This window comes from Nelumbo lutea, chromosome 6, assembly GCF_056320005.1.
Source record: "Nelumbo lutea isolate HS-2025 chromosome 6, American lotus-T2T, whole genome shotgun sequence".
NCBI lineage: Eukaryota > Viridiplantae > Streptophyta > Magnoliopsida > Proteales > Nelumbonaceae > Nelumbo > Nelumbo lutea.
The window spans coordinates 64,492,304-64,518,589 of record NC_142689.1 but is presented as its reverse complement, the minus strand read 5'-3'; the positions used below and the strand labels follow the sequence as shown (position 1 = coordinate 64,518,589).

Below are 26,286 nucleotides of genomic sequence, written 5' to 3'. Positions count from 1 at the left end.
CATATAAATATATATACTGGTCGCTTTGGTTAACCACCGATTTTTTTGTAGGTTAATCAAAAATCGAATCGATCCTTCGGTTTTTCAAAAATACCAAACCAAAATCAAACCAATCACTTCGGTTAACTACATTTGTGGTTCATTTCAATTTTTCGGTTTTTCAAAAATACCAAACCAAAATCAAACCGATCAATTCGGTTAACCGCATTTTGCGATTCAGTTCAGTTTTTCATGGATACCCCTAATTTTAGGTGAACAAATTAAAGATGGTGGTCCCAGATATCATCGATTCTGCCCAAAGTGAATTTGTTCATGGGAGTAGGCTCATCTCAGATAATGTGATTATCTCCCGTAAGGCACTCCACTTCTTGAAGTTTAAGATGAAGGGTGGGGAATTGTTCATGGCAATAAGGCTCGATATCATTAAAGTGTATAACCGAGTGGAATGGAAATTTCTTTTGGATGTCTTGAAAAAGCTAGGTTTCAACGATCACTGGATCGAGCACATCCATAAGCGAAATTTCAACGATGGAGTACTTAATGGAACTAGAAGTGGTAACATTCGGCCCATGAGGGCTATTTAGCAAGGTGACCCCTTCTCCCCATTCTTCGTAGATGATTGCATACTCTTCATAAAGGTAGATATCCAGAATTGCTACCAGCTGAAATAGATCCTCCAGAATTACAATATGGCCTCAGGTCAGTATATTAATTTAAAGAAATTAGAGATTACCTTCAATGCTTATACCCCCCTAAATTCCGGAGATTTCTGTTCAAAATCCTTTGAATCCTTGAATCACAGAGAGAGTATTCTAAATATCTGGGTCTCCTAAGTGATATAGGAAGGAACAAGTCGGAAATTTTCCGTAACCTTGAAGATAAAGTGAACTGTAAGATTATTGGGGATGGAAAAGCATTTGTTTTGGTATGGACTTGCTAAGGCTTAGTTTAGAAGAGTATAAATTCAAATATATACAGTGTAAATACATACAAAGTAATACAAAATATAAGGTTTTGCACTCTAAATATTTGTATTTGTATTTGTATTCCTTCTAAACTAAGCCTGAACAATGTGCTAGTATGGAGAATTGGGAATGGAGCAAGGGAATATTTGGAGTGACCCTTGGATTCCCTCGTTACAAAACTTCAAAGTCCTAATACCCAAGCTGGAGAAATGTCAATGGGATTATGTTAAGGATCCCATCCAAGATACCTCCCCTCCAAGCTGGAACACTCAACGAATCAATGAGCTATTTTCATATAAAGAAGCGATTTCAATCAAGTCAATCCTTCTTAGTAATATCTCAACATGAAGATGTGTTAATCTGGGCCCTGTCCAAGTTGGGGGATTACATTGTTCGACCAGGGTACTTTATTGCTAAGCAGAGGTTAGATAACAGATAACGATAGGCATCATGATGATATGCAAGTTATGCCATCTCATTTTTCAAAGGCAATTTGGAGTATAGGATCCCCCTAAAAGATTAAAAGCTTCATTTAGAGAATTAGTTGGAATGCAATTGTTGTTAATAATGAATTGCATTAGAAGGGTGTGCAAATTGACACATCCTACCCTTTTGTCAAGAAAGTCAAGAGGATGTGATCCACCCACTTATTACTTCAATATCAGTTGGCTAGAGTAGTCTAGTTTATATGTCCAGAAAGCTTCAAATCAAATGATGGTGTAGGGATACTTGGTAGGCTTCAAATCATGCCACATGGCATCGACTAGATCAGATCTTGGTTGTATATCACCAATTGCTTCCAACCACTCTTAAGGCAAGACTAGCTATAAAAGGGGGCACTCACCTCAAGGTAAGGGTCCATATTCACAGAGAACTACTCTTGGCTATTAAGGATTAAGCTCTGAGTTCTCGTTTCTTGCCTGGTACGACCCCTCTTAAGCACTTGGCTAATTTGACTGTCGGAGTCTTTGCCCTTGGGATAACACCCGAGACCTATGATGTGTTCTCTTCTCTTGTTTATAGACTAGACTTATTGGCATTGGACACTAGTGAAATCACCTTGTTGCCCTCACCTCATATTTGGCAGCCACAGATGAAATAGCAACAAATTCTACGCTGGAATGGATTGGTTTGTGGTTTATACCAAACAACTTAGAGTACTAGATATCTCTATTGGCTGCAATATATTGGAACATCTAGAAGTCACATTGTGAGTGGTGTTTCTAGGGGATCAGCCCAAACCCAAGGAAATATTGTCACAAAGAGCGCATAAGCCTGGTCGAGGAGTTTTGGTCGTGCTTGGGGAATACTCAATGGTAGAACATCAAACGGAGAATAGGTAGTGGGATAGAGAAAACTACTATAGAACCCCTTTGTGTTTTCCTGTAGTCTTCTATGGTGTAGGTTTTGATGCTCATGCTAGCATGGCCTTTTTGGGTTATGTGGCTTTTGACTCTAGCAAAATATTTCTCTGTGCAAAGGGTCAAAAGGAGCGAATCCGGATTCAGTGGACCCTTAGGTTCACAAGGCACGTGAACCCTCCAATAGGAGATATGCACGTCGACCCCTTAGGTTCTCGTTTTGAATGATTTGAACTCTCCCTCTTATTCTCCTATATCCGAGCCTAACCCTGGCCAGTGAGAAGACCACCGGCGATTTTCCTGCACAAACGACATTAGATGGCGAGGAATCAATCAGCAACAAAAAAAATCAACTAGTGGTAAGCTCCTTTTTCTTCTTCTTCTTCTTCTTCTTCTTCTTCTTCTTCTCTCCTTCCCTGCACAATTCATTTTCCACAAAATTCTTGAACATTCAACATTAATGACACAATCTCCTCAACAAGCTTATAAATTCCTTGCAACGTTTCTCACCAAACTCAGACTGAAATCAAGAACTTCAAATCAAGTTAATACAAGTGCTCTATAAATTTTTGTAGTTTTCTTCTGAATCTCTTTGTTTCTCTGTTGATCCTTAGTAGAGACAAGCAACCCATCTGGTGCATTTCCATTTCAAGGCTACAAGCTTCATCCATGGTCTTGCCAAGATAAGGGAGATTATTGCCAACGCGTATCTGGGCCCATTTAGTGTATTTCCATTTCAAGGCTACAAGTTTCACCCATGGTCTTGCCAAGATGAGGGAGATTATTGCCAAGGCGTATCTGGGTCAAACAATCAAGAACGCTATCATCACTATGTCGGCCTATTTCAACGATTCACAGAGGCAGGCGACGAAGAATGTCAGAGCCATTGCTAGGCCTAAAGTGACGAGGATTATCAATAAGCCCACGACAACTGCTATTGCTTATGGTTTGAATAAGAAGGCTTTGAGGTCTAGTGAAAAGAACATTCTCATCTTTGATTTGGGTGGTGGAACCTTCGATGTTTCACTATTGACCATCGAGGAAGGAATTTTTGAGGTGAAGGCTATTGCCAGAGATACCCATCTCGAGGGTGAGGACTTCGACAACTGTCTTGTCAACCAATTTGTTGTTGAATTCAAGAGAAAGAACAAGAAAGACATTAGCAACAATGAGAGGGCTCTGCGGCGGTTGAGGATGACCTATGAGAGGGAAAAGCGGACTCTGTCTTCTGCCACACAGATAACCATCAAAATTGATTCTCTGTACGAAGGTATTAACTTCTATGCAACGATCACTCGAGCCCGGTTTGAATAATTGAACATTGACCTGTTTAGGAAGTGCATGGAACCTGTTGAGAAGTGCCTCTGGGACTCCAAGATTGACAAGAGTCAGGTCGATGGCATCGTCCTTGTTGGTGGGTCGATTAGGATTCCTAAGGTGCAATAACTTTTGCAAGATTTCTTCATTGGGAAAGAACTTTGCAAGAGTATCAACCCAGATGAGGCTGTGCATATGGGGCTGCCGTCCAAGATACAATTCTTAGTGGAGAAGGCGATTAGAAGGTCCAAGACCTGTTGCTGCTCGATGTCACTCCTCTCAGCCTCGATATCAAGACTGTCATAGGTGTGATGACCGTTTTGATTCCCAGAAACACAACCATTCCAACCAAGAATTCAGATCTACAAAGATGAGCGCCCAATGACCAAGGACAACAACCTCCTCGGCAAATTCGGGCTAAAAGGAATCCCCTGGCTACAAGAGGCATTCCACTGATTGAAGTTCGAATGAAATTCTAAATTGTAAATGAGTTTTTTTTTTTTGTCTTTTAGTGTCTGGTTCAACCGGATGGATAGAAGTTAATGGAAAACGCTTGTTATGTTGAGGTTAGTACAAAAGAGTCGACGTGCACACCTCCTAGTGGAGGGTTCACACGCCCCGTGAACGTAAGGGTCCATTGAATCTGGACTACAATGTGACCTTTGATGGGAACAGTACGAACCAAAATGGCGGATTGTCAACTCAAAAGCGGGTTGAGGAGAGAGTAGAGGATGATATGGCAATAAATTTAGACTTCCATGGAAATTTAGAGAAAGGAAAATCTCTAAATGTGGGGCTAAGATTTGTTAGGGTGGATTGAACAATAAAAACCCCAAGAAAATTTTGTTGATATGACTATAGAACTCTTTGTGGAAGAGAAAAGGAAAGCGTCAAACATTGTGATTTGTGAATCAAGGGAAGATGAAGCAATTAAAGGGTCTGGTTCAGAGGCAAAATGGGTGAAGTTAACCCATATAGAAAAATGGGTTTGACTAGAACCTTTTTCGAAGAAGAGCAAAAGTAATGACAACCCATAATTTGACTCCATTACCGGAATTTAACTTGTTCCAAGAACCAATGGACTTAGAAAGGATTCTAAACAAAGGTGTAGTAGGAGAGGAAGTCAATCTCAAAAATTTTGATGATGATCAAGAGGACAAGAACTCAACTGGTATGGAAGTGGATGAGCTTGAGAGTGAAGAGATCGCCCCTGAAAAGAATAAATGATAGGTATTCTCTCTCATAAGAAGAAGAGGTTTGTTTTGAACTTTCTCTATTTCCTCAGTTAGATTATGATTCTAATCCAATTTATAGACTTTCAATTCTCGGATTACTAGTTAGTGCTGTAAATAAATATTCTGCTTCCAACACGAAAGAAAAAAGTATAAGAAAACATTCCTTGAAGTATAAGAAAGCAAGGAAAAAAGAAAATTCAAGAGTCAGACAAAAAGAAATAAATGTTCAATTTAGTGTCAAAATTGGTTATTGGAAAAATAAGAGAAATCTTACAGATCTTGGAATGGCTTATAGAAGTAAAAAAGTAGGAAAGTTTAAAAAAGAGATTTTATTTTTCCTTAATAGTTGGAGAAAGTTGGAAGGTCTAGATGGAACAATAAAAAATGATTGATTTCCTTTGGAATAAGTGGGTTGTGGGTTTTGTCCCGAAATAGACCCCAAGAGACAAATGATGATATTAAGTTGGAATTATCAAGGCATTGGGTCTCCCTAACAATTTGAGCTCTCAGAGAGATCACAGTCAGCTCAGAAACGGATGTCCTATTTCTTTGTGAGACAAAGAATTCTCTTCTCACTTGAAAGAAAAAATTGGGTTTCTTAAAGCACTAGAATTGCTAGGGATGCAACTCTATTGGACTAAAAGGGGGTCTGGCCCTCTTTTGAAAAGATGGAACAATAGAGAAAATTTTGCATGCTGATTAGAATTTCATCCATGTTAAAATGAAAGAACAACATTTTGGCCCTTGGCACTGTATTTTCATTTATGGTGAACCAAGAAAGTAAAATAGGAGTTTTTTTTTTAGGAAAAGTGGAAAGCCTTAGCCTCTTTAGTCAAAGGTCTATGGCTCTGTTGTGGAGATCTAAATATGATTTGTATCAACAAAAAAAGGAAGGAGGGAAGGATGTAGTCAGGGTTACCTAGTCAGGAATAGGAATCTTTTAAGAATTTGTCATCTACAAGAGCTTCCAAGCTACATGCTCTTCTATGCCTGGTCAAATGAGAGGGAGGAAGATGAGAGGATAAGAGCTAGACTTGATAGAGCTTGTTGCAACCCAAGATGGATTTCTTTTTTTTTTTTTTATGTGGAGGCTCATATGCAAGTTTTGTTTTCTCTAGGTTTTGATCACATGCCTATTTTAATTAGCAATGAAAAAAGAACCATGTGGAAGAGAAGACCTTTTCAATTAGAGGAGGTTTGGTGTGATCATGAAGACTTCCAAAATACTCAGGAGCTAAGTTGGAAGAGGAATAACTCAAGCTTAAACCAAACGTGTCTAACAGAAAAACTAGGTTCCCTTCAAGTTGATCTTAAGAAGTGGAACTATGAAGTCTTTGGAAATATTCAAAAGAAAATTACTTCCACATAAAAAAAGCCTTAGAAGAGCAGCAAATAAAGAAAATGAGTCTGATAAGGGAAACTACAAAGAATTGGAGAAAGAATTGGGGAAATGGTTAACGAGAGAAGAACAATTGTGGATCCAGAAGTCAAGGATAAATTGGCTTCAGCATGGTGATAAAAACACCAAATATTTTCATGCAGTAATAATGAAAAGGAGAAGCCAAAATAGAATTGTGAGATTACAATCTGAGGAAGGTGATTGGGCTAAAGAAGAAGTGGAAGTGGAAGGTGTCTTGTTGCATCACTTTGCAAACCTATACAAGTCCTCCAATCCTTCAAAAATTGATGATGTTCTAGAGAATATCATCATACACTGAATGAAGAAGAAAGAAACTAGTTAGAGAGGGATATTATAGAGGAGGAGGTTAAAAAGGTTGTGTTTCAAATGACACCCAATAAATCCCTAGGCTCAAATGGCTTTTAAAACTTATTTTTCCAAAGATATTGGGGAATAGTGGGTCAAGATGTCACTAAAACCATATTATCTTTCTTTAATGAGGGTCTTAGCTTCAAATAATTTAATTCTACATTTATAGATTTAATCCCAAAAGTCAAAGGCCCATCCAAAGCTAGCCATTACAAACCCATCAGCCCCTACAACACAATTTATAAAATCGTAACAAAAATTATAGTCAATAGAGTCAAGCCTTACCTGAGCAAACTAATAAGTGAAAACCAAAGTGCCTTCACTGTGGGTAAATTAATTCAGGATAATATCTTAGTGGCCCATGAGGTAATTGATCACATGAAGAAAACAAAATATAAAACCAAATGGATGGCCATAAAACTAGACATGAGTATGGCTTATGATAGAGTTGAATAAAAGTTTGTGAAATTAGTTTTGGAAAAACTGGGTTTCGGGACCAGGTGGGTTAACTGGATTATGAGCTGCATCTAGGGGTGGATTTGAGTTGATCCAAGCCGAATAGCTAGCTATTCAATCTTGGCTCACCAAGGTAGTACGAGGCTCAAGCTCGACTCGAGTCAAAAGCCCGTAAGCTCGAGCTCGACTTGAGAAAAATGATTTATAAAAATAAAAAAAAATTATATAAAAATATTTTTTATTTGATATTTAAAAATTAAGATATAATAATTAGTTATTATTATATATAAAAATAAAAATATTATATATATATAATATTTTCTATAATTTTATATTATTATTATTATTATTATTATTATTATTATTATTATTATTATTATTATTATTATTATTATTATTATTATTATTATTATATGTATGCATGTATGTAGCCATTTAGCTCGGCTTACAAGCCTTACGAGTCAAGCTTTATTAGGCTCGAGCTCGGGATCGATTAATAAACGAGCCTATAAATTGGGCTCAAGCTCGACTTAGAAACTCGAGTAGCTCGTGGCCACCCCTGGCTGCATCACAACAATTTCTTACCAAATCTTAATAAATGGAACCCCTATTGAGACTATCTGGCCTGAAAGAGGTCTAAGACGAGGAGACCCTCTATCTCCCTACCTATTTTGTTTTTTGTTCTGAAGCCTTGTTAGCTAATGTCCAAAATCTAGTTGTTCAAAAAGGATTACTAGAGTAAAGCTGACAAGAGATTGTACAAAGATCTCACATCTCTTTTTTGCAATGATAGCTTTCTTTTTACTAAAGTTGACCTAGTTGAAGGCCAAACTCTATTGGAAGCAATCCATTTGTATGAGAAGGCTTTAGGGCAATAGGTAAACTATGAAAAATCTGAAATTTACTTTAGTAGAAACCTACACCCCCAAACTCCAGAAAATTTTGGCAAGAAGCCTAAAAATGAGGAGAATTGAAAACCCTTTTATTTATTTAGGTCTCCCCAACTGGCTTTGGTAGAACAAAAAAAAAAAAAAAAAAAAAAAAAAAACAATCGTTTGCTCATATAATTAACAGAATAGAAGCTAAAAGCTAAGGGTGGCATGACCTCTTCCTCTCTCAAGGGGGAAAAGAGGTGATACTCAAGTCAGTCATAGCTGCAATTCCTACCTATTCAATATATTGCTTTCTTATCCCCGAACAAATTTGCACTGAAATGGTAAAATCTCAAAGGAAATTTTGGTGAGGATTAACAAAAGAAAAAAAAGGACAGTTGCCTGGTTAAACTAGGAAGCAATCAATAGAAATAAGAATTTGAAAGGACCCCTGGCTCCAAAACTTACCCACTTCAAAAATTATGGGGCTAAGACCACAGAAACTTAAATCTGTTGGGTCAAGGATTCAATATGCCGGGAATCCACCGAAGACAAAAATAGTCAGGAATTTGTTTATTGATGTAATTGCAAACCAAATATTAAGCATCAAGCTAGCTACTGGAAGCTGGGAGAATAGACTGATGTGGAAAGGATCTTCATCAGGAAACTTCTAGGTGAAATTTACATATTTTCTGGCTAAGAGGAGTTTGCTGGATCAGAGATAGTCCAATAACCCCAATCTTGATCAAAAGCTCAACCAAAAGGTCTAATCTTGAAAGAGATATGGAAACTGAAAATAAATCAAAAAATAAAACATTTTATTTGGAAATGCATTTGGGAAGCAATTGCAATCAGAGTTAATTTGGAAAAAAGAGGTTTAACTAACTTCAATCTGTGTCAGACCTGTGGTAAATCCCCTGAAACTGTGCTCCATGCACTCTTCCTTTGTGATCATGTTAAAGCAGTTTGGTTCGGGTCTATCTTCAGCTATAATTCTGATATGGTCCAAAACTATTCTCAGTTTGCTGATTAGCTGGAACAGTGGATTTATTTCTATTCTATAGAGAAATCAAGGAAGGAGGAGCTTTTAATCCAATATGCTCTTCTTCTTTGGATCATCTGGAAAAGCAGAAATAATTGTATTTTTAATGACTCCCCTCCTAACCCTTCCTCTTCTATTGTGGCTTTTATCAGGTCTTGGAGGGAGAGGAAGATGATTTTGCTGAAAATATAGCAAAATTCTTTTTAAGTATATGAAGAAACCATTCACTAATCTTTTTGGAAACTCTGAAAATTAATGTGGATGGTTCTTTTGATGGAAATGGTAATACTGTTTTTGGAGTGGTTATCAGAGACAGTGAGAGCAGGATATTAGCTATTAGCTTTGAGCATCTTTTGTGTATATCTACTCTCCAAGGTGAAGTTGTATCTTGCTCCCATGGTGTAATGCTGACAATGAACTTCTCCAACAGGACTCTTGATTAATGTATTATCAATAAAGTTGTATGATATTTATGCATCCTAGTATAATAACTGTAATGTATTTTTTCACATATCCCATAAAAATATATATTTCCTATTTATTTATACACTATTTGTGATTATTTTGACATTAAATTTAGTGTTATTAATATATTTGTGAAATTTGTATGATGTATCAATGCATTTTTAAAACATATCCATATATATATATAGGAATAAATATAAATATATATATATATATATATATATATATATATATATCATTTAAATATACAATTCCTAGATATTTATATATTATTTATATTTGTTTTGACATTAAATTTAGTGTTATTAATATACTTGTGAAATTTGTATGCATTTTCTTAGCGTATTCAAACATTTCAATGTTTTTTCGTTCATATCCATGCATTTTTCAAACGTATCTGTATCCAAGTTGCCTGATACGATACCCAATACCAATACTTTAATTCTTAATAGTAATTAAATAATCTATGAAAATAAGAAGTCTTGAATTCAAATCTAGTTAACATTTTAAAATTTCACTTATGTATAAACCCAGGCAGTTTCATGAAACCAGGACTAATTCATCGGTTTTTCAATTCAACTAGCCGATTAACTGATTTTCAACAGGTTTTGAACAAGTCCGAGTTATTGAGGTATAACCAAAACCCATCAGGGCCTTGAGTCACAATTCAACTGGTTCAACCGGCTGATGCGGTCCAATTTTCTAAACATTGCTAATTATACAATACGCATTCCAACCCAAGAGACTCCATTGATCCAACAGACACCTTCCTCGAATTTGCATGAGCTTCCCATAGAGCATGAACCACACGCGTCCTACAGTACATCCGGAAAATAATGTTAATGCACACTGAGATGTGCATTATGGGGCAGGCGTGGGGACGCTCCTTGGGGAGCCCATTTGAACTCCGAAAAAAAAAAAATCCATTGAAATGTTATTAAATGTGGCCGAAATAATATGCTAGTATGCTTACTAACATTAACTACCCTTTTGTTAAAGGGCGATAATACAACACTGAACACGCATGAGTCAAGTCAATTGCAACAAGTACATGTATATATTAATAAGCGTCAATGGGATACAAACAACAGACCATGAACTTTGGCAATAATATATTAATGGCCATAGAACTGATACCGCCTGGGAAAAATTCATGCATAGAGCAATTCCATTGGCAATAAACATGAAACCAATCTCGGGAGCACACCCAAATAAACCAATGGATGACGGGTTGTCAGGTTACACGGACGACAGTTTTAATGGCAGAGGTCATTTGGTGAAGTTGGTCAGCTTTCTTCATCCCATTTGTTCATGGGTATCTCACCTGAGTCTGCGATAACAACCTTCTTCCTAGGTTTCCCGCTGTAGGTCCCAGCTCCCCCCTCTATTGCGTATACAGTGTCCATACCTTGAATAACCTTGCCAAAGACGACATGCTCCCCATCCAACCTAGAGAAGTATACCAAAAATATTACACAGGAACTCATGCATCCTCTCCCGCAGTCCAACATGGCAACAGGATCCCCTGCAAGCAAAAACTCTGCAAGCATAGGCATCCAGCTGCATAATGGGGAACATCTCTGATCTCCCTATGAATTAACATACATGTACAGGAGATATTCCTAATGTGTGATTGGATACCCTGTACACAGTTTTTACTCGCAGGAGATGTGGGTTCACCGACATCTGGCTGCTTATTCAATACAGCATTCTCTTTTAAGAAGTCTTATGGAATCATCTTATTTTGATCATAGTTTTGGGTAATATAAGAACTTAGGCTCAATCTGGAAAGAGTACAAATTACATACAAAATAATACAAAATATAAGGTTTTCCACTCTACATATTTATATTTGTACTCCTTCCGTACCGAGCCTTGTAGATTACCAAAAAAGACGGGTTGTGGTAAGTGATGATTTAAGCACTTATAATTTAACAATGAATATGGCACCAAAAAGAATGGAATATGACTCCATGTACTTTTTTTAAGGCGATTCCATGTAGTTGGAGATATGGCTATTATGATGATGATGATACATTGATAGTTGTAGCTTACCAGCTGGCTTTAACTGTAGTTATGAAGAACTGTGAGCCATTGGAATCAGGTCCAGAATTCACCATGGATACAACACCTACAACCAAAGGTATAGTTTAGACATGAAAAAATAAAGGAGAAAGTATAGCCACTATAAGATATGCACAGAGAATTAAAGGAATCTCAAGAAAAATCAAGGAGAAGGGGATGATGCTATGGGACCTGCATGAGAGTGTTTTATCCTGAAATTCTCATCAGGAAATGTTCCACCATAAATAGAACCACTTCCTCTCCCATCCCCATAAACAATATCTCCACCTTGGATCATGAACCCAGAGATTATACGATGAAATGGTATTCCCTTGTAGTGTAGATTTTTTCCATTGGCACCTTTCCCTTTCTCACCTATACTTGAAATAACAAATCATCTTAATAAATCTTATCCCAACAATGGTAAAGGCAAAACACAAATAACAAGAAAATAATTTCAAGAGGGTACCTGTGCATAAAGCCCTGAAATTTTCTGCAAAAAAAGAAAGAAAAAATTACATAAGGTGGAGCTAGATAGCATGAAATCAAACAAAAAAAGAAACTCAAACATTTATTAGAGCAGCAACATGGGCTGGGTTAACCCAAACCTAGCTACATACACACACACACATATATATTGAAGGCAAACTTTTTATACTAAAACAATGACAACTATGTTCCTTTTACACATAATAATGCTATTATAGAATTTACATGCACCCTTAGCGCCTATTTAAACAAGGAATTCAAACCCAACCCAAAGTTTTAGGGTTGGGGGGTTCAACAACTCGGGTTGGGTAGGGTGGACCTCAACCTGACCTAATCTGGCCCAACTTGCACCCCTAATTTTATTGCAATATACACAGTTGGAAAATTCCACTTCAATTTGAAACTCAATGTTGCAAGTTATCATATTAACCAACAAAATTCCATATGGGAATGGGATATAAGCAAGCACTTCCAAACAGATCCTAAATGGTCCCCTCACCATTCTAATGACCTAGCCAGATACGTTGGAAGTTCAGCTTTCTCAGAAAATAGATCAGTCCTTTCAACCTTCCCAAGTTTTTAAGCAGCGATCCATGTAGTACTTGAGAACCTGAGATCAATCTTGTTTTTTTTTTTTGATAAGCAACAAAAAATTAATTCATTAATTTAGAGTAGAAGTATACAACAAGAGGTTGTGAAAAAGAAAAACATCAAACCCAAAAAGCCATCCCAAGTTTACAAAAGAGCTCAAAACATGGTGTAAAGACTGCTGGAACAGACCAACAGAAAACAGTCAATCAATTTTACAAGAAATCAAAGATTGTAAACAGTATAAGTAGTGAAGCACAACTAGTCGTCCACTTGCAACAGCTGTAACGGAAAGAAATCAAAGATTGTAAACAGTATAAGTAGTGAAGCACAAAGAGAAATAAGACAGGAATTCTTTCAGCATTAATCTCCCTCTCCCTCTCCTTCCAATGAATTCAGGAGGTTGGCTCCCTCGAAGAGCCCTGAGTTAGGCAGGCTCCTAACAAGTTGGTATCAGAGCCAGCATGACCAACACAAGAAACACGTTAGTAGACACCCGAGTGGATCAGATGGAGGTAGAGATTCATCAAATGTCTTCAGATCTCAAAGAAATGATGGAAAGTTTCACTGCTCTCTCAATCGGCTGGGCAACGAACAACGATAGAGGAAGCCAAGAAGAGCACAACAATGAAAACAACCACAGAATATGGTTGGTGGCAATGAGAGCAGCCAAAATCGACTTCCCCATCTTCTCAAGTGGCGACCCAATTCCCTGGATTCTCAGAGCTGAATGGTACTTTGATTACCATGAAACACCCGGGCAAGACAGGGTAGCTCTGGCTTCTGCACATCTTGAAGGGGAAGCTATCCTCTGGTTTCAATGGTACCGACAGCGGCACCCTCGTCAAACTTGGGCAGACTTCACCAATGCCATGACTATCCGTTTTGGATCGTTTGGGTTCAAAAATCACGATGAGAGTCTGGCAAAGCTGTGGTAGGTGGGATCAGTTAAAGATTAACAGATGGAGTTCGAAAAGCTGGCCATGAGAGTCCAAGGGTGAACGGAGAGGGCACTGGTGGGAAGCTTCGTCAGTAGCCTGAAAGAAGAACTGCGACTAGAAGTGAAGGCAATGCAGCCCACTTCGATCATAAATGCAGCAGCGCTAGCAAGATTGTATGAAGATAAGTTCGCCCGAGCAAGAAAGGTGCAACGGCCATGAGGTCCAAGAATCAGGACGACAGCACCAGACAAGGAGGAAGGAATACTGAGCCCAGGTCCATTAGTTCCTTTCAAACAGCTTATTTGGGCAAAGATGCAAGCCTGCAGAGACAAAGGACTCTGCTACAACTGTGAAAAGAAATTCGGGTCGGGCCATTGGTGCAAGAAACAACAAGCATTTCTCCTCCAAACAGATGTCGAAGAGGAAGACAACCTCACCGGTTGCGGGGAATCTGACCCAAGGTGGGAAATACAACCCAATGGCACACCTGAAATATCTCTACAAGCCCTTACGGGACTTGCGTCCCCTCAAACAATGAGAGTTTTCAGGCTAATCTGGGGACGCCAAGTGTCAATCCTCATAGATAGTGACAATTCCCTTAACTTCATAACTCAAGTCTTGGTGGATAAAATGGGACTCCCAATTCAACCAACAATGGCTTTTACGATTCATGTGGCCAATAGTAATAGCCTATCCTGCAATAGTATATGCATGGGCTTACCACTAAAGGTTCAGGGTCACCAGTTTTCGATGAACCTATATCCTCTTCATCTCAGTGGAGCGAACATGGTACTAGGCATTCAATGGTTAAGACAGCTAGGGCCCGTGATCTGTGACTGGGCATGTCTCACCATGGACTTCACATCAGGGAACTCTACATTCCATCTACAAGGGCAAACATGCAAGGGTCCAAGGCCCATCAGTCTTGCAACATTAACATAGCAAATGGGAGATCCGAATCAGCCCATATTCATGCACATGGACTCAAATTGGACCAGCCCACCTTTAGAGACTTCCAAAGCTACCTACAACAACTCCTTTAGCAATACGGCAGCGTGTTTGAAGAACCCCAAGAACTTCCACCACATCGGGAGCATGACCACTGCATCCCCCTCATGCCGGGAGCCGCCCCAACCAATGTAAGACCTTACCGATACCCTTATTTTCAAAAATTTGAAATCGAGAAGCAAGTTCAAGATATGCCTAAGCAAGGGAAAATATAGCCCAGTCACAGCCCATTCTCTTCATCGGTATTATTAGTCAAAAAGAAGGATGGGACGTGGCGATTTTGTATTGATTACAAAGCCCTTAACAATATCACCATTAAAGACCGATTTCCAATACCAGTCAATGATGAGTTGCTTGATGAACTCGGTCAAGCCACCATATTCTCAAAATTAGATTTACGAGTTGGGTATCATCAAATAAGGGTACATAGGGAGGATGTTCACAAAACGGCTTTCAGGACACATGATGGCTACTATGAGTTCCTGGTCATGCCATTTGGGTTTACCAACGCTCCAGCCACATTTCAAGCATTAATGAACGACATATTCCAGCCATATTTACGTAAGTTCATCCTTGTTTTCTTTGATGACATATTGGTCTATAGCCCCAATTGGGAGGAACATCTGAATCATCTACAAGTCACCCTTGCAACACTTAAGGCCCACCAGTTGTTCGCTAAAGAGTCCAAGTGCTCCTTTGGACAAAACCAAGTTTTACTACTTGGGACATGTTGTAGAGAACGAAACTATAGCAGCCAACCCAGATAAAATCTCCAGTATAATGGGCTGGCTGCAACCCAAAAGTGTGAAAGATTTGAGGGCCTTCTTGGGCCTAACTGGGTACTATCACTGCTTCATCAAAAACTACGGCCTAATAGCTACCCCGTTGACCCAATTGCTGAAACGAGATGCTTTTCACTGGTCAACCCAGGCCCAACAAGCTTTTGAGCAGTTGAGACAAGCAGTTGTGAGCCGTCCAACATTAGCATTGCCCGATTTCACAAAAGACTTCATCATTGAGTGTGATGCCTCTGGTCAAAGTGTTGGGGCTGTTCTCATGCAAGAGGGGCGACCACTAGCCTTTTTTAGCAAGGCCTTAACATCACAAAAGTGGGCCAAATCAGTTTATGAACGAGAATTAATAGCAGTGGTCTTAGCAGTCCAATGTTGGCGATCCTACTTGCTCGGTAAACGGTTCATAATTCGGACCGACCATCAAAGTTTGAAGTTCTTATTGGATCAATCAGTCCTATCCCCGAAACAACGATGGATATCCAAGCTACTGGGATACGACTACATAATTGAGTACAAAGCAGGGGATGCTAACCAAGTGGTTGACTCCCTCTCATGGCACCCACAATCATTTCAATTACTAGTATCTTCTCCAACATCTCCATTCTTGGATCTACTTCAAAAAGAAGCCCAATCACATAGGGAGTTACAGCAGTTGAAGGCCCAAGTATTGGCAACTCCCTCACTAGACCCCGGGTATACCATCAAGAATGATCTACTCTTCTTCAAAGGACGCCTAGAAATTCTAGCAGATTCTTCTCATCTAAGGAAGCTCCTGGAATTATTCCATGCCTCGCCCACAGGTGGCCACTCTGGCATCCTACGAACACAAAAACGCATCGCCACACAATTCCATTGGAAAGCCATGTGTGCATCTATCCAGAACTTCATAGTTGGGTGCGCAGTATGCCAACAAAATAAGTCAGCCACTACAACACCAGCAGGCCTCTTGCAACCACTCCCAATACCAACCAAAGTCTGGGATGATAATATCAATTGATTTAATCACGGGATTGTTCGTTTCTGCCAGCAAAACAATTATCCTTGTGGTAGTGGATAGATTGACAAAATACAGTACCTCTATCACACCCATTTACAGAGTCACAGTGGCTGAATTGTTCCTCTGGGAAATTGTGCGCCTACACGGGCTCCCCAGCTCAATTGTATCAGACAGGGGCCCTATTTTTATGAGCCATTTTTTGGCTGAGCTTTTTCGCCTGCACGGTGTTAAACTCTTCAAGTCAACTAGCTACCACCCCCAATCTAATGGACAAACAGAAGCAGTTAACAAGAGTCTCGAAACATATCCGATATGCTTTGCGGGAGATCGACCAAGACAATGGGTGAAGTGGATCCACTGAGCTGAATGGTGGTACAACGCCACTTTCCATAGCGTCGCTGGGATGACACCCTTTAGAGCTCTATATGGTTGGGACCCTCCCCCTCTACTTCCTTATGAAAAAGGGCCTACCACAGTAGCGGCCTTAGAAGAACAGCTGACGCAACGAGATGAGGTGTTAAAGGAACTGAGACATCATGTCTTACAGGCACAGCAATGGGTGAAGCACACCTATGATAAACATCACAAGAATGTCTAATATGAAGTCGGTGATTGGGTGTTTCTCAAATTACAACCTTTCAGATAGATTTCAGTTGCAAGCCGATAGTGGAACAAACTCAGCCCGCACTATTTTGGACCATTTAAAATGCTTGAGAGAATAGGGTCAGTGGCATACAAGCTAGACCTTCCGGCAACATCAAAACTGCACCCTGTATTCTATATCTCCTTACTGAAGAAAGGGTCAAAGCCAGGAGTCATTACAAGTGCAACCCTTCCCACATTTTCAGATGAAGGACAAGTGCAGACTGAGCCAGCCCGCATCATTAATTTCAGATGGGTGCGTCGTGGTGGAAGAGTCATACCAGAAGCATTAGTTGTTTGGTCTAAACTCCCAGAAGATGATGCAACCTGGGAATCCTACTTAGATCTGCAATCAAATTTTCCCACATTAGACCTTGAGGGCAAGGTCGCTCTAAAGGAGGGGGGGGGGGGATTGTAAAGACTGCTAGAACAAACCAACAGAAAGCAGTTAATCAGTTTTACAAGAGAAGGCCACTTGCAACAGTTGTAGCAGAAAGAAATCAAAGATTGTAAACAGTATAAGTAGTGAAGCACAAAGAGAAATAGGACAGGAATTCTTTCGGCATTAATCTCCCTCTCTCTCTCTCTCTCTCTCCTTCCAACGAATTCAGGAGGTTGGCTCCCTCAAAGAGCCCTAAGTTAGGCAGGTTCCTAACACATGGATTGTCTAGAATAAAGATTCCCCATTCACCCCTTGTTTGGCTAACCCATCAACAAAAGAATTTGCACTTCTCTTCACCCAACTATATTTTACATCAATGTCCTTTATCGGCCATTTAAATTTCTTTTCATTGCCATAGTTCCAAAGCTCATTCTTGTCTTCCTTTAACCAATCCACTACCACAGTACCACCTCCATCTCCTTCTATTACCAGCTTACTAATACTCAGTTTTTTAGCTCTTTCAACCTCTTCCAAAGCCGCCAGGATCTCAGCCCTGAGAGACTCACCTTCTCCAGCCTTCTATATTGAGACAGTGTTGGATTATGCTTGAAGAACTTGATAAATACTTGCCAGTTTGTACAAGTGTGCATATTATTTAAAAGGTTTTTCTTTGTACAGTGTTCCTTAATGATATTTAAGTTGCAGATATAAAGTAATACATCATCCATAAATAGCATTTGGATGGTAATAAAATTGAAATATTGAATGCAAATAAAATGTGGATTATGTTTTAGCTCCTTTGTGCATCAAATGTATCTTGACCCTCTTTCAATTTTTTGCGGGAAGGTTCTTGTACTTATGATTCCACTTATTTACAATTAATAAAAAATTTTAGTTATCAAAAGAAATACTCCAAGCATCAATAAGTGTAAGTAATACATACAGCTAGAGGTGTCAATTGAACTGGATTTGATCCAACCTGATCTAGTCCAATGTGAGCCACTTACAAATGGACTGGACCCAATCCAGTCCAAATCCAATCCAATCCAAACCGAATGAAATATAAAAAAAATATATTAAAAAACAGAACATATAAAAATTAAAAAACATATATAAAAATGAAGAAAATCTGAAAATTACAAAAATATACCCTTTTGGCGTTGAAAAAGCACTTTTGTAAAAGTTTTTTCATAAAAGTGCTGTTTTTGATAAATTATTTTCATAAAAGTGCATTTCGTAAAAGCACTTCTATGAAAGTACTTCGTAAAAATGCTTCTGTTAAATTGTGTTTATAAAAGTACTTTTATAAAAGTGCTCTCGTAGAAGTGCTTTTATAAAAATGCTTTCGTAAAAGTACTTTTATAAAATTATTTTCGTAATAGTGCTTCTATAAAAGTGCTTTCATAAAAGTGCTTTTGTACAAATGCTTTTGTAGTACTTTTATAAAAGTACTTCCATAGAAGTGCTTTTGTAAAAATGCTTTCATAAAAGTGCTTTTGTAAAAATGCTTTCATAAAAGTGCTTTTGTAAAAATGCTTTCATAAAAGTGCTTTTGTAAAAATGCTTTCATAAAAGTGCTTTTGTAAAAATGCTTTTGTAGTACTTTTATAAAAGTACTTTCGTAGAAGTGTTTTTGTAAAAATGCTTTCATAAAAGTACTTTTATAAAAGTACTCGCATAAAAGTGTCTTTGTACTTTCATAAAATTGCTTTTAGAAAAGTGATTTTATAAAAAGTACTTCCATAAAAGTGCATTTATAAAAGTACTTCCATAAAAGTTCTTTTGTAAAAGTGATTTCATGTAAAAGTACTTTTGTAAAAATGCTTTTATAAAACTGCTCCTGTAAAAGTGCTTTCATAAAACTGCTTCTGTAAAAGTGCTTTCATAAAACTGCTTCTGTAAAAGTGCTTTCATAAAACTGCTTCTGTAAAAGTGCTTTCATAAAACTGCTTCTGTAAAAGTGCTTTCATAAAAGTACTTTTTTAAAAGTGCTTTCGTAAAAGTATTTTTGTAAAAGTATTTTCGTAAAAGTACTTTCATAAAAGTAATTTTATGCTGGCTTCAGTTTTGATTGGTTTCAAATTGGACAAGGGTTTGGCTTCATGATCGAACTATTGGAAATTTGGTTTAGGTCCAATTCATAAAAGTTCATAAAAGTACTTTTCATAAAATTACTTTTATAAAAGTGCTTTTGTAAAAGTGTTTTCGTAAAAGTACTTTCATAAAAGTAATTTTATGCTGGCTTCAGTTTTGATTGGTTTCAAATTGGACAAGGGTTTGACCTCATGATCGGACTATTAGAAATTTGGTTTAGGTCCAATTCATAAAAGTACTTTTCATAAAATTACTTTTATAAAAGTGTTTTCGTAAAAGTACTTTCATAAAAGTAATTTTATGCTGGTTTCAGTTTTGATTGGTTTCAAATTGGACAAGGGTTTGGCCTCATGATCGGACTATTGGAAATTTGGTTTAGGTCCAATTCATAAAAGTTCATAAAAGTACTTTTCATAAAATTACTTTTATAGAAGTGCTTTTGTAAAAGTGTTTTCGTAAAAGTACTTTCATAAAAGTAATTTTATGCTGGCTTCAGTTTTGATTGGTTTCAAATTGGACAAGGGTTTGGCCTCATGATCGGACTATTGGAAATTTGGTTTAGGTCCAATTCATAAAAGTTCATAAAAGTACTTTTCATAAAATTACTTTTTATAAAAGTGCTTTTGTAAAAGTGTTTTCGTAAAAGTACTTTCATAAAAGTAATTTTATGCTGGCTTCAGTTTTGATTGGTTTCAAATCGGACAAGGGTTTGGCCTCATGATCGGACTATTGGAAATTTGGTTTAGGTCCAATTCAGACCAATAAGAATATGGACTAATTTATTTTGGATTGGCCCAATCCAATAATTATAATGGACTGTCCAAATCCAAAACCAGTCGATGGATGAGATAATGCAACTGTTTCTCTACCAAAAAGACAATGGCAGAACCATATGGGTGCAAAATGAGATACTAAAGGAGTAAAGGTGATAGGGCAACATACTCAAAAGTGATAAGCAATCTGGAAAAACCAAAAGTACTTGGAAAAAACATTAAGAACCCATGCAAAACTAAATTAAATCCAAATGTTGATTTATCCTCTAAATTCTAAAACACACAACACACTAATGTACCAATTGCCAGCATGACCAATACCAACTCCATAGGATGGTTCACTTATGTAATATTTTTTTCTTTCCTCGTATGTACCCATCAGAAGTAATACATTCTATGTCAGAATAGTAGGCAACAGGTCAATTCTTTCCTTCTACTTCAAAACTACTAAAAGAGGCTAGCTTGGTTAATTCTATGTATTTACTCTCCTATTATAAATACAAATCTGGTCATGGCAGGTAGGGTAGTTAATTTTCTCTTATCTTCTCCATGCCAAATTCTTGTTTTCTTTCTCTTCTTCTCTCTTTTCTTCTATCCTTTCTCTCTTTCTATTCATTTCTTTTCTTTTTATTTTTATTCTGCTTCATAAGAGATTGCAGACCATAATAGTATCATTATCAGATAAATAACCATATTGGTGTTGACATATAGGATGAAATTCTTAAACCACGACTGAATTTTAAAAAGAAAATCTAAATTACTGATTATTTCTATCAATTGCTGTCTGGACTTAAATTATTTTTCAAGTTTCCAGTGCTCTAAACAGATGATTCACAAAGGGTTTTATTTCAGCTTTCGCAATATGGATATAAAGTTAGTAAATTTATATGATGTATGGGCCCCAGTTCAGTAAAGAAAACCTCACATGAGTAACACTTGTTTGCCAGATCAACATCAATTGGAGAACACAAAAGCAAAGTCATTATGGCTGTTTACCATAACAAGATCCTGAGAATAAAACATCATGTCAAATTCCTATTAAACAATTCAGTTAACTTAGCCAGAAATGGTCTGCACAGATGTTAGTTTTATTAGGTTCTAGATATTCCCCAAGCTACAATAAAGTTTAGGGGTTTCTGGCATCTATATTTGATGCATTTTCATTCATCATGTCAAAAGAAATGAGCTGCATTTTTGCTATTTCATTTAACAAACTTTTTCATTCATCATCATCTAAGCCTTGTCCCAACTATATGGAGTCAGCTACATGAATCCTGCTTCACCATTATGTTCTGTTCAGTGCCATATCCATTGTTATTTAACAAAGTTTTTTTATTATCAATAACAAAATTCGTACTAGATGTACAAAATAGGAGTTTGAAGATGAAGATAATGTCTGTAACAGTGTGAACATAGGTTCAAGTGCAACAGTAACCACTTTGTGCAAAAGTGCCAGGAGTTAGGACCATATCCAGTCCATCCCGCTCAAGATCCTGGATGGTTCAGACTAGCATTGGTAATGACCTTTCTTCACTACGAGGATCTTAATAACTGCTGGTAACTTCCAAGTATTACAATTGTTATGAGCAACATTTGTGCAACAAGCAACAGTAAATACCCAGTAGCATTTTGTAGTTTTGGAGGCATCCTTCTTGGAACCTAGCAACCAATTCACCAGATAAGGAATATCTGGCTAAATCAGATGCAATTGGACGCATTAAAAGTCAAAGAAAACGTTTTAAAACATTTGCAGAACAATACCATGGAATGTAATAGCTGGCTAACAGAAAATGGTTAAAGATGTAGGAACATTCATCTGGAAATATTTTTCTTCATCAATCATATAGATATCTATTTCCTATTTTTCTCTGTTGTTAAGAGATATATTTTCTGAGGTATCCAAAGTACAGGCTAAAAAGGTTTTTAAGAGGTGAAATAAGATATGAACACTGTACCGACAGTAAATTTTTATTATATTAACAAAATAACCCCAAGAGAATAAATTTTGAATCACTTAACTTGAGCACAAGCTGGCCTAGACAGATAAGGAAAACAGCACAGTTCATTCACAAAGGAAAAATTAAATGAAAATTAATGCCATTATGCACATATTATCTAGCAAAATGGAATTTTCATACCAATACGTTGATCATCAATATCAACATCCAAGAATACTCTGTGAGTAATTGTTGGGATCTCCTCCAACTTCTCTTCCTCCTAAAATACAAAGAAGAATTTGAATGAACATAAAGTGATTAATTGTTTTTTTTTCAATCATGAAGATTTTAACAGTTGAGCAACACAGATACAAGCAACAAATATCATAACAATGACACAGTGTAGGGATCAGACATATGATAAGAAGAGAACCAAACATCAAGCTTCTAAAGGAGGGAACTCATATAAATGGCACTTGGCATCCCAAATTAAATTAAAATTAAGTCATGTAAAAGACAGAAAAATTGCAATGGTATATGCTCACTCATACTTAACAACATGGTATGAAGTGTTGCAAGAAAGTTTTCCAAATTCTAATGGCTCAGGTTATTGGTTACCTTTTGTAGTTTGTTTCAAAACTTAAGAATTAGTAGAGAGCAAAAAATTAACAACTTTTGGAAAAAAAATATTTTCTAACTGGATAAATTAGAGAGATTCCTTATGCAACTTACCTATTTCTGCCACATGGAGGGATGATGTGGCAGATTTGAACTGTTAGTTGAGTTGGGGGCCCTCTGGATTCAGGAGTCCAAATCCTCCAACAAATATTAGCCTTCAAGAATTATATTTTTTTAATACAAAATTTGCTCAAAAGAAGGGTTATTGACATGTGGCAAGTTCTTCTGGGGCTGAATTTAGCCATGAATAGAAGCCATAAAAACAAACGTGCGGGGCCATATTAGTTTCCCAACAAGATTGCAACAAAGAAGATTACACGGTCATTTAGGGAAGCTCACTAAATGAACTGACTAGCAGGCCTGCTTACTAATAGAATCATTTAGCGAAGAAGGTCGAATGACCAAAGAATCTTTCATATGGCAAATTGGCTTGAGACTCAAAATATCTCCACAGGTTCTTCACTTCTTCTTACTCTTATTTATTAGTGGGCAAATTTCAACCCCAAAACCCTGCCACTTAACCAGAATACACCTTGCTTTTTGTGTATGTTTAATATAAAAAAAAATGAAACTCTGGTCCTAGAGTGGATTTTGGGTACTTTTGACTTTAATTTCAAAACTTAATAAAGAAAAAAAATATATATGCATGTATTTACAAAAGCATGAAGGCTCCTGATGTTATATGCACATTTTAAAATTTTACCATAAAAAAGTTGTTCAAGTATTAGTGGATGATAGAATTGAATGGAGATGATCAACAGGTGCCCAGAAACAATAATGAACCATGAGCTCCATTTTCACCAGCAAAAGCCGATTTTTTTACAATAGAAATCAAAATTTTCATGCAAGACATCCTTACCTTATTTTGTGCAATAGCACATATCATAGTGGTCAAGGCAACACCTAGGTGACAAGGTGTCGTTAGAGGCTCAGCTCGCCTAATTGCCCAGCAGTTTTGTACATTGTGTTATAAAATACTTTTATATTCTTAATTTTTTGAGATTATAATTATAAAATAGACAATATTAAACTAAAATATTGATTTTGTGTGCTTATATACTAATTTCTTTTTATTGTTTTTTTATTTTTTAGGGTTTAATCAACATAGACATTGATAAATGTTGTATTGAACCCTCAAATACTTCAAAAATTTTGAATTTTCCATAACAAAAAATAGGGGTTCAGGCCCCTATATTTTTTGAATTTTCTTTTCTTTCTTCTTTTTCTTCCCATGAATATGTTGATTTTCTATACTTTAACATGAATTTATACTTTTTTTATGAAAATTACGTATAATTATTAAGAAAATATGATTATGAAACCTAGGGAACTACCCTAGTTTATATGTATTTTACTTAAAAAAAACACATATAACAAACAAAAGAACACTTTTCAGGTATTAATTGCTTTAGGAAGACAGTCTCATTAAACAAAAATTTATTGTGTTGCACTTGATTGGATGATCATGCAGACCATAGGTAATGGTGGCAATACAAATCCCAATCGAGAGAAAATAATTCAGTCACTGAGCTTAGAAAAAATCCTACAAAATGGGTGCTAACTGCTAGAAGCATTATACGCTGTCTGGTTATAATAAACTAAGTCTGAGAGTCAAAAATGAGAAACGTCCATCAGCAAATAAGCATTCTTGGGTATAATGTTTATTAAGAGTTGGAAAAACATTCATCTTTCGAATCGCATCGTAGACTCATTTTGAGCAACAACACGCAAACAAACTATAGAAATCCTTTTATTCCGTAACCAAAGAAAGGGTCTTTAGGTCTTCTCTACAACATTCAAGATCCAATGACTTCGAGTACATAATTTCACCTAAATCCATCTAAATCCATCAAGGTCACAAGTGGATCGAAATCCATTTACGTGACACACGATTCCCAAATCGCACAAAAAAGAGTAAGAGCATAGAAAAATCAATCAATGCTTGAAAAGAGAAAAAGAATCTCTAATCTTTGCAAGCTTCCCAACAAACAAATACCCAAATAGGGGAAACTTGAACAAAACTCATAAATTTTGAACTTACAAGAAAAATGTAGGGAAGACCTACTGCATACGAATTCAGTGCTCTCATACAAAAAACAAACATGGTGAAAATCCGAAAGAATAAGAAAAGATCGTTCCATAGCTAAGAAAATTTTACCTGGTGAGAAGTCGGGAACGCTAGAAAAACGACAACGGCGACAACGACCAAGAAAATAAGGCATCGGGGCTGGAAGAAACGTGATAATTCTCGACGCATCGTTCTCTGCTTCTCCCTACACAATTTCTTCTTCCTGAGTTGGAGGTCTATCTTCCACTTCCCTCCTCACTCTCACCATCTCTCGCTCCTCTCTCTCTCTCTCTCCCGCTGGCGCACGCGCTCGCACTCACAACTCTTATTGGCCTGAACCTGAATGGCCTTTCTCAAACTCAGAAGCACGTGATGCCGAATCCAGAATCCCTACCGCTCTTTATTTCTTTCTTGCATAGGAACTTGGAAGAGTTGAAGAAATCGTTCGTATTCGTACAGAGTTCTGTTAATACTTAAAAGCAATACCTCAAATCCGAAGCGCTGTAAATGGTAACTTTCATTTTCTCCTTCCATTATTTCTAACTAAGCACCACTGTGGTAAATGGTAATTACCAATTAACAATCTTTACTAATATATATATAATGCTGATTCTGTATTTGACTTTACTTCCCGGCCATAAATTGACTGAGGATATTTCTCTACCAAAAAAATTAAATCATATTATTTATTTTTTAATAATCTATTCTATCTATGTATAAAACAAGGTTGTCTAATTTAGCATGCCTTTGATTGCTCTAAACCCCTTTTTTTATTTCTTGTTTTTTTTTGAATTTTTTATTTTTTAATTCAATATAATTATCCATTAAACTGATAAAGAAACAACATAGGCTAAATTATCTCTAACTACCAATACATGAAAAAAGAGGGATTGTTTTTCTAATGTCTAGTCAAGTTGCACCACTATCCCGCACTTTCCTTAAATTATCTCTAATTCCTATTTATCTCCTAAATTATCTATAATTTTCATTTATCCTCTCTCATACTTTTTATTTATATCTATTTAAAGAAATTTGAGCCTGAACTCCATTTTTACCAGCAAAAGCCGATATTTATTACAATAGAAATCAAGCTAGCATGAACCCATGCGATGCAGAGACTTTGTTAAAACAATTTCAGGTAATAGAGCTAGGGGTGCAAGTTGGGTGCACCCAATTCAAGCCCAACCCGATTCAATCAAAGCTTTAACACAGGTTGGGTTTAAGTTTTTTGAACTTTAGGATGGGTTTGAGCCAAAAAAAAAAAGGGCCTAAACTAAACTCAGATTGGGCTTACATATATATAGCCTGAACTCCATTTTTACCAGCAAAAGCCGATATTTATTACAATAG

At 37.0% G+C, this 26,286-nt stretch overlaps 2 protein-coding genes and 1 pseudogene across 2 annotated transcripts; 2 read left to right on the top strand and 1 right to left on the bottom strand.

Moving 5' to 3' along the window:
- The first annotated feature begins 266 nt into the window (after positions 1-266).
- On the top strand, positions 267-584 carry LOC148849272 (uncharacterized). Its single transcript, XM_088951399.1, has one exon. The coding sequence runs from the start codon at positions 267-269 to the stop codon at positions 582-584; it is 318 nt and encodes a 105-aa protein (XP_088807525.1).
- Positions 585-3,097: 2,513 nt separating this feature from the next.
- Positions 3,098-4,122, top strand: LOC148849271 (heat shock 70 kDa protein-like; annotated as a pseudogene).
- A 6,397-nt stretch (positions 4,123-10,519) lies between these two features.
- On the bottom strand, positions 10,520-25,272 carry LOC148849270 (peptidyl-prolyl cis-trans isomerase CYP21-1-like). Its single transcript, XM_088951398.1, has 7 exons — positions 25,027-25,272; positions 22,392-22,470; positions 21,778-21,912; positions 12,015-12,038; positions 11,738-11,920; positions 11,537-11,612; positions 10,520-10,930 (listed from the first exon to the last, which is right to left on the bottom strand). The coding sequence occupies exons 1-7, from the start codon at positions 25,123-25,125 to the stop codon at positions 10,768-10,770; spliced, it is 759 nt and encodes a 252-aa protein (XP_088807524.1). The 5' UTR covers positions 25,126-25,272; the 3' UTR covers positions 10,520-10,767.
- Between the last annotated feature and the right edge of the window lie 1,014 nt (positions 25,273-26,286).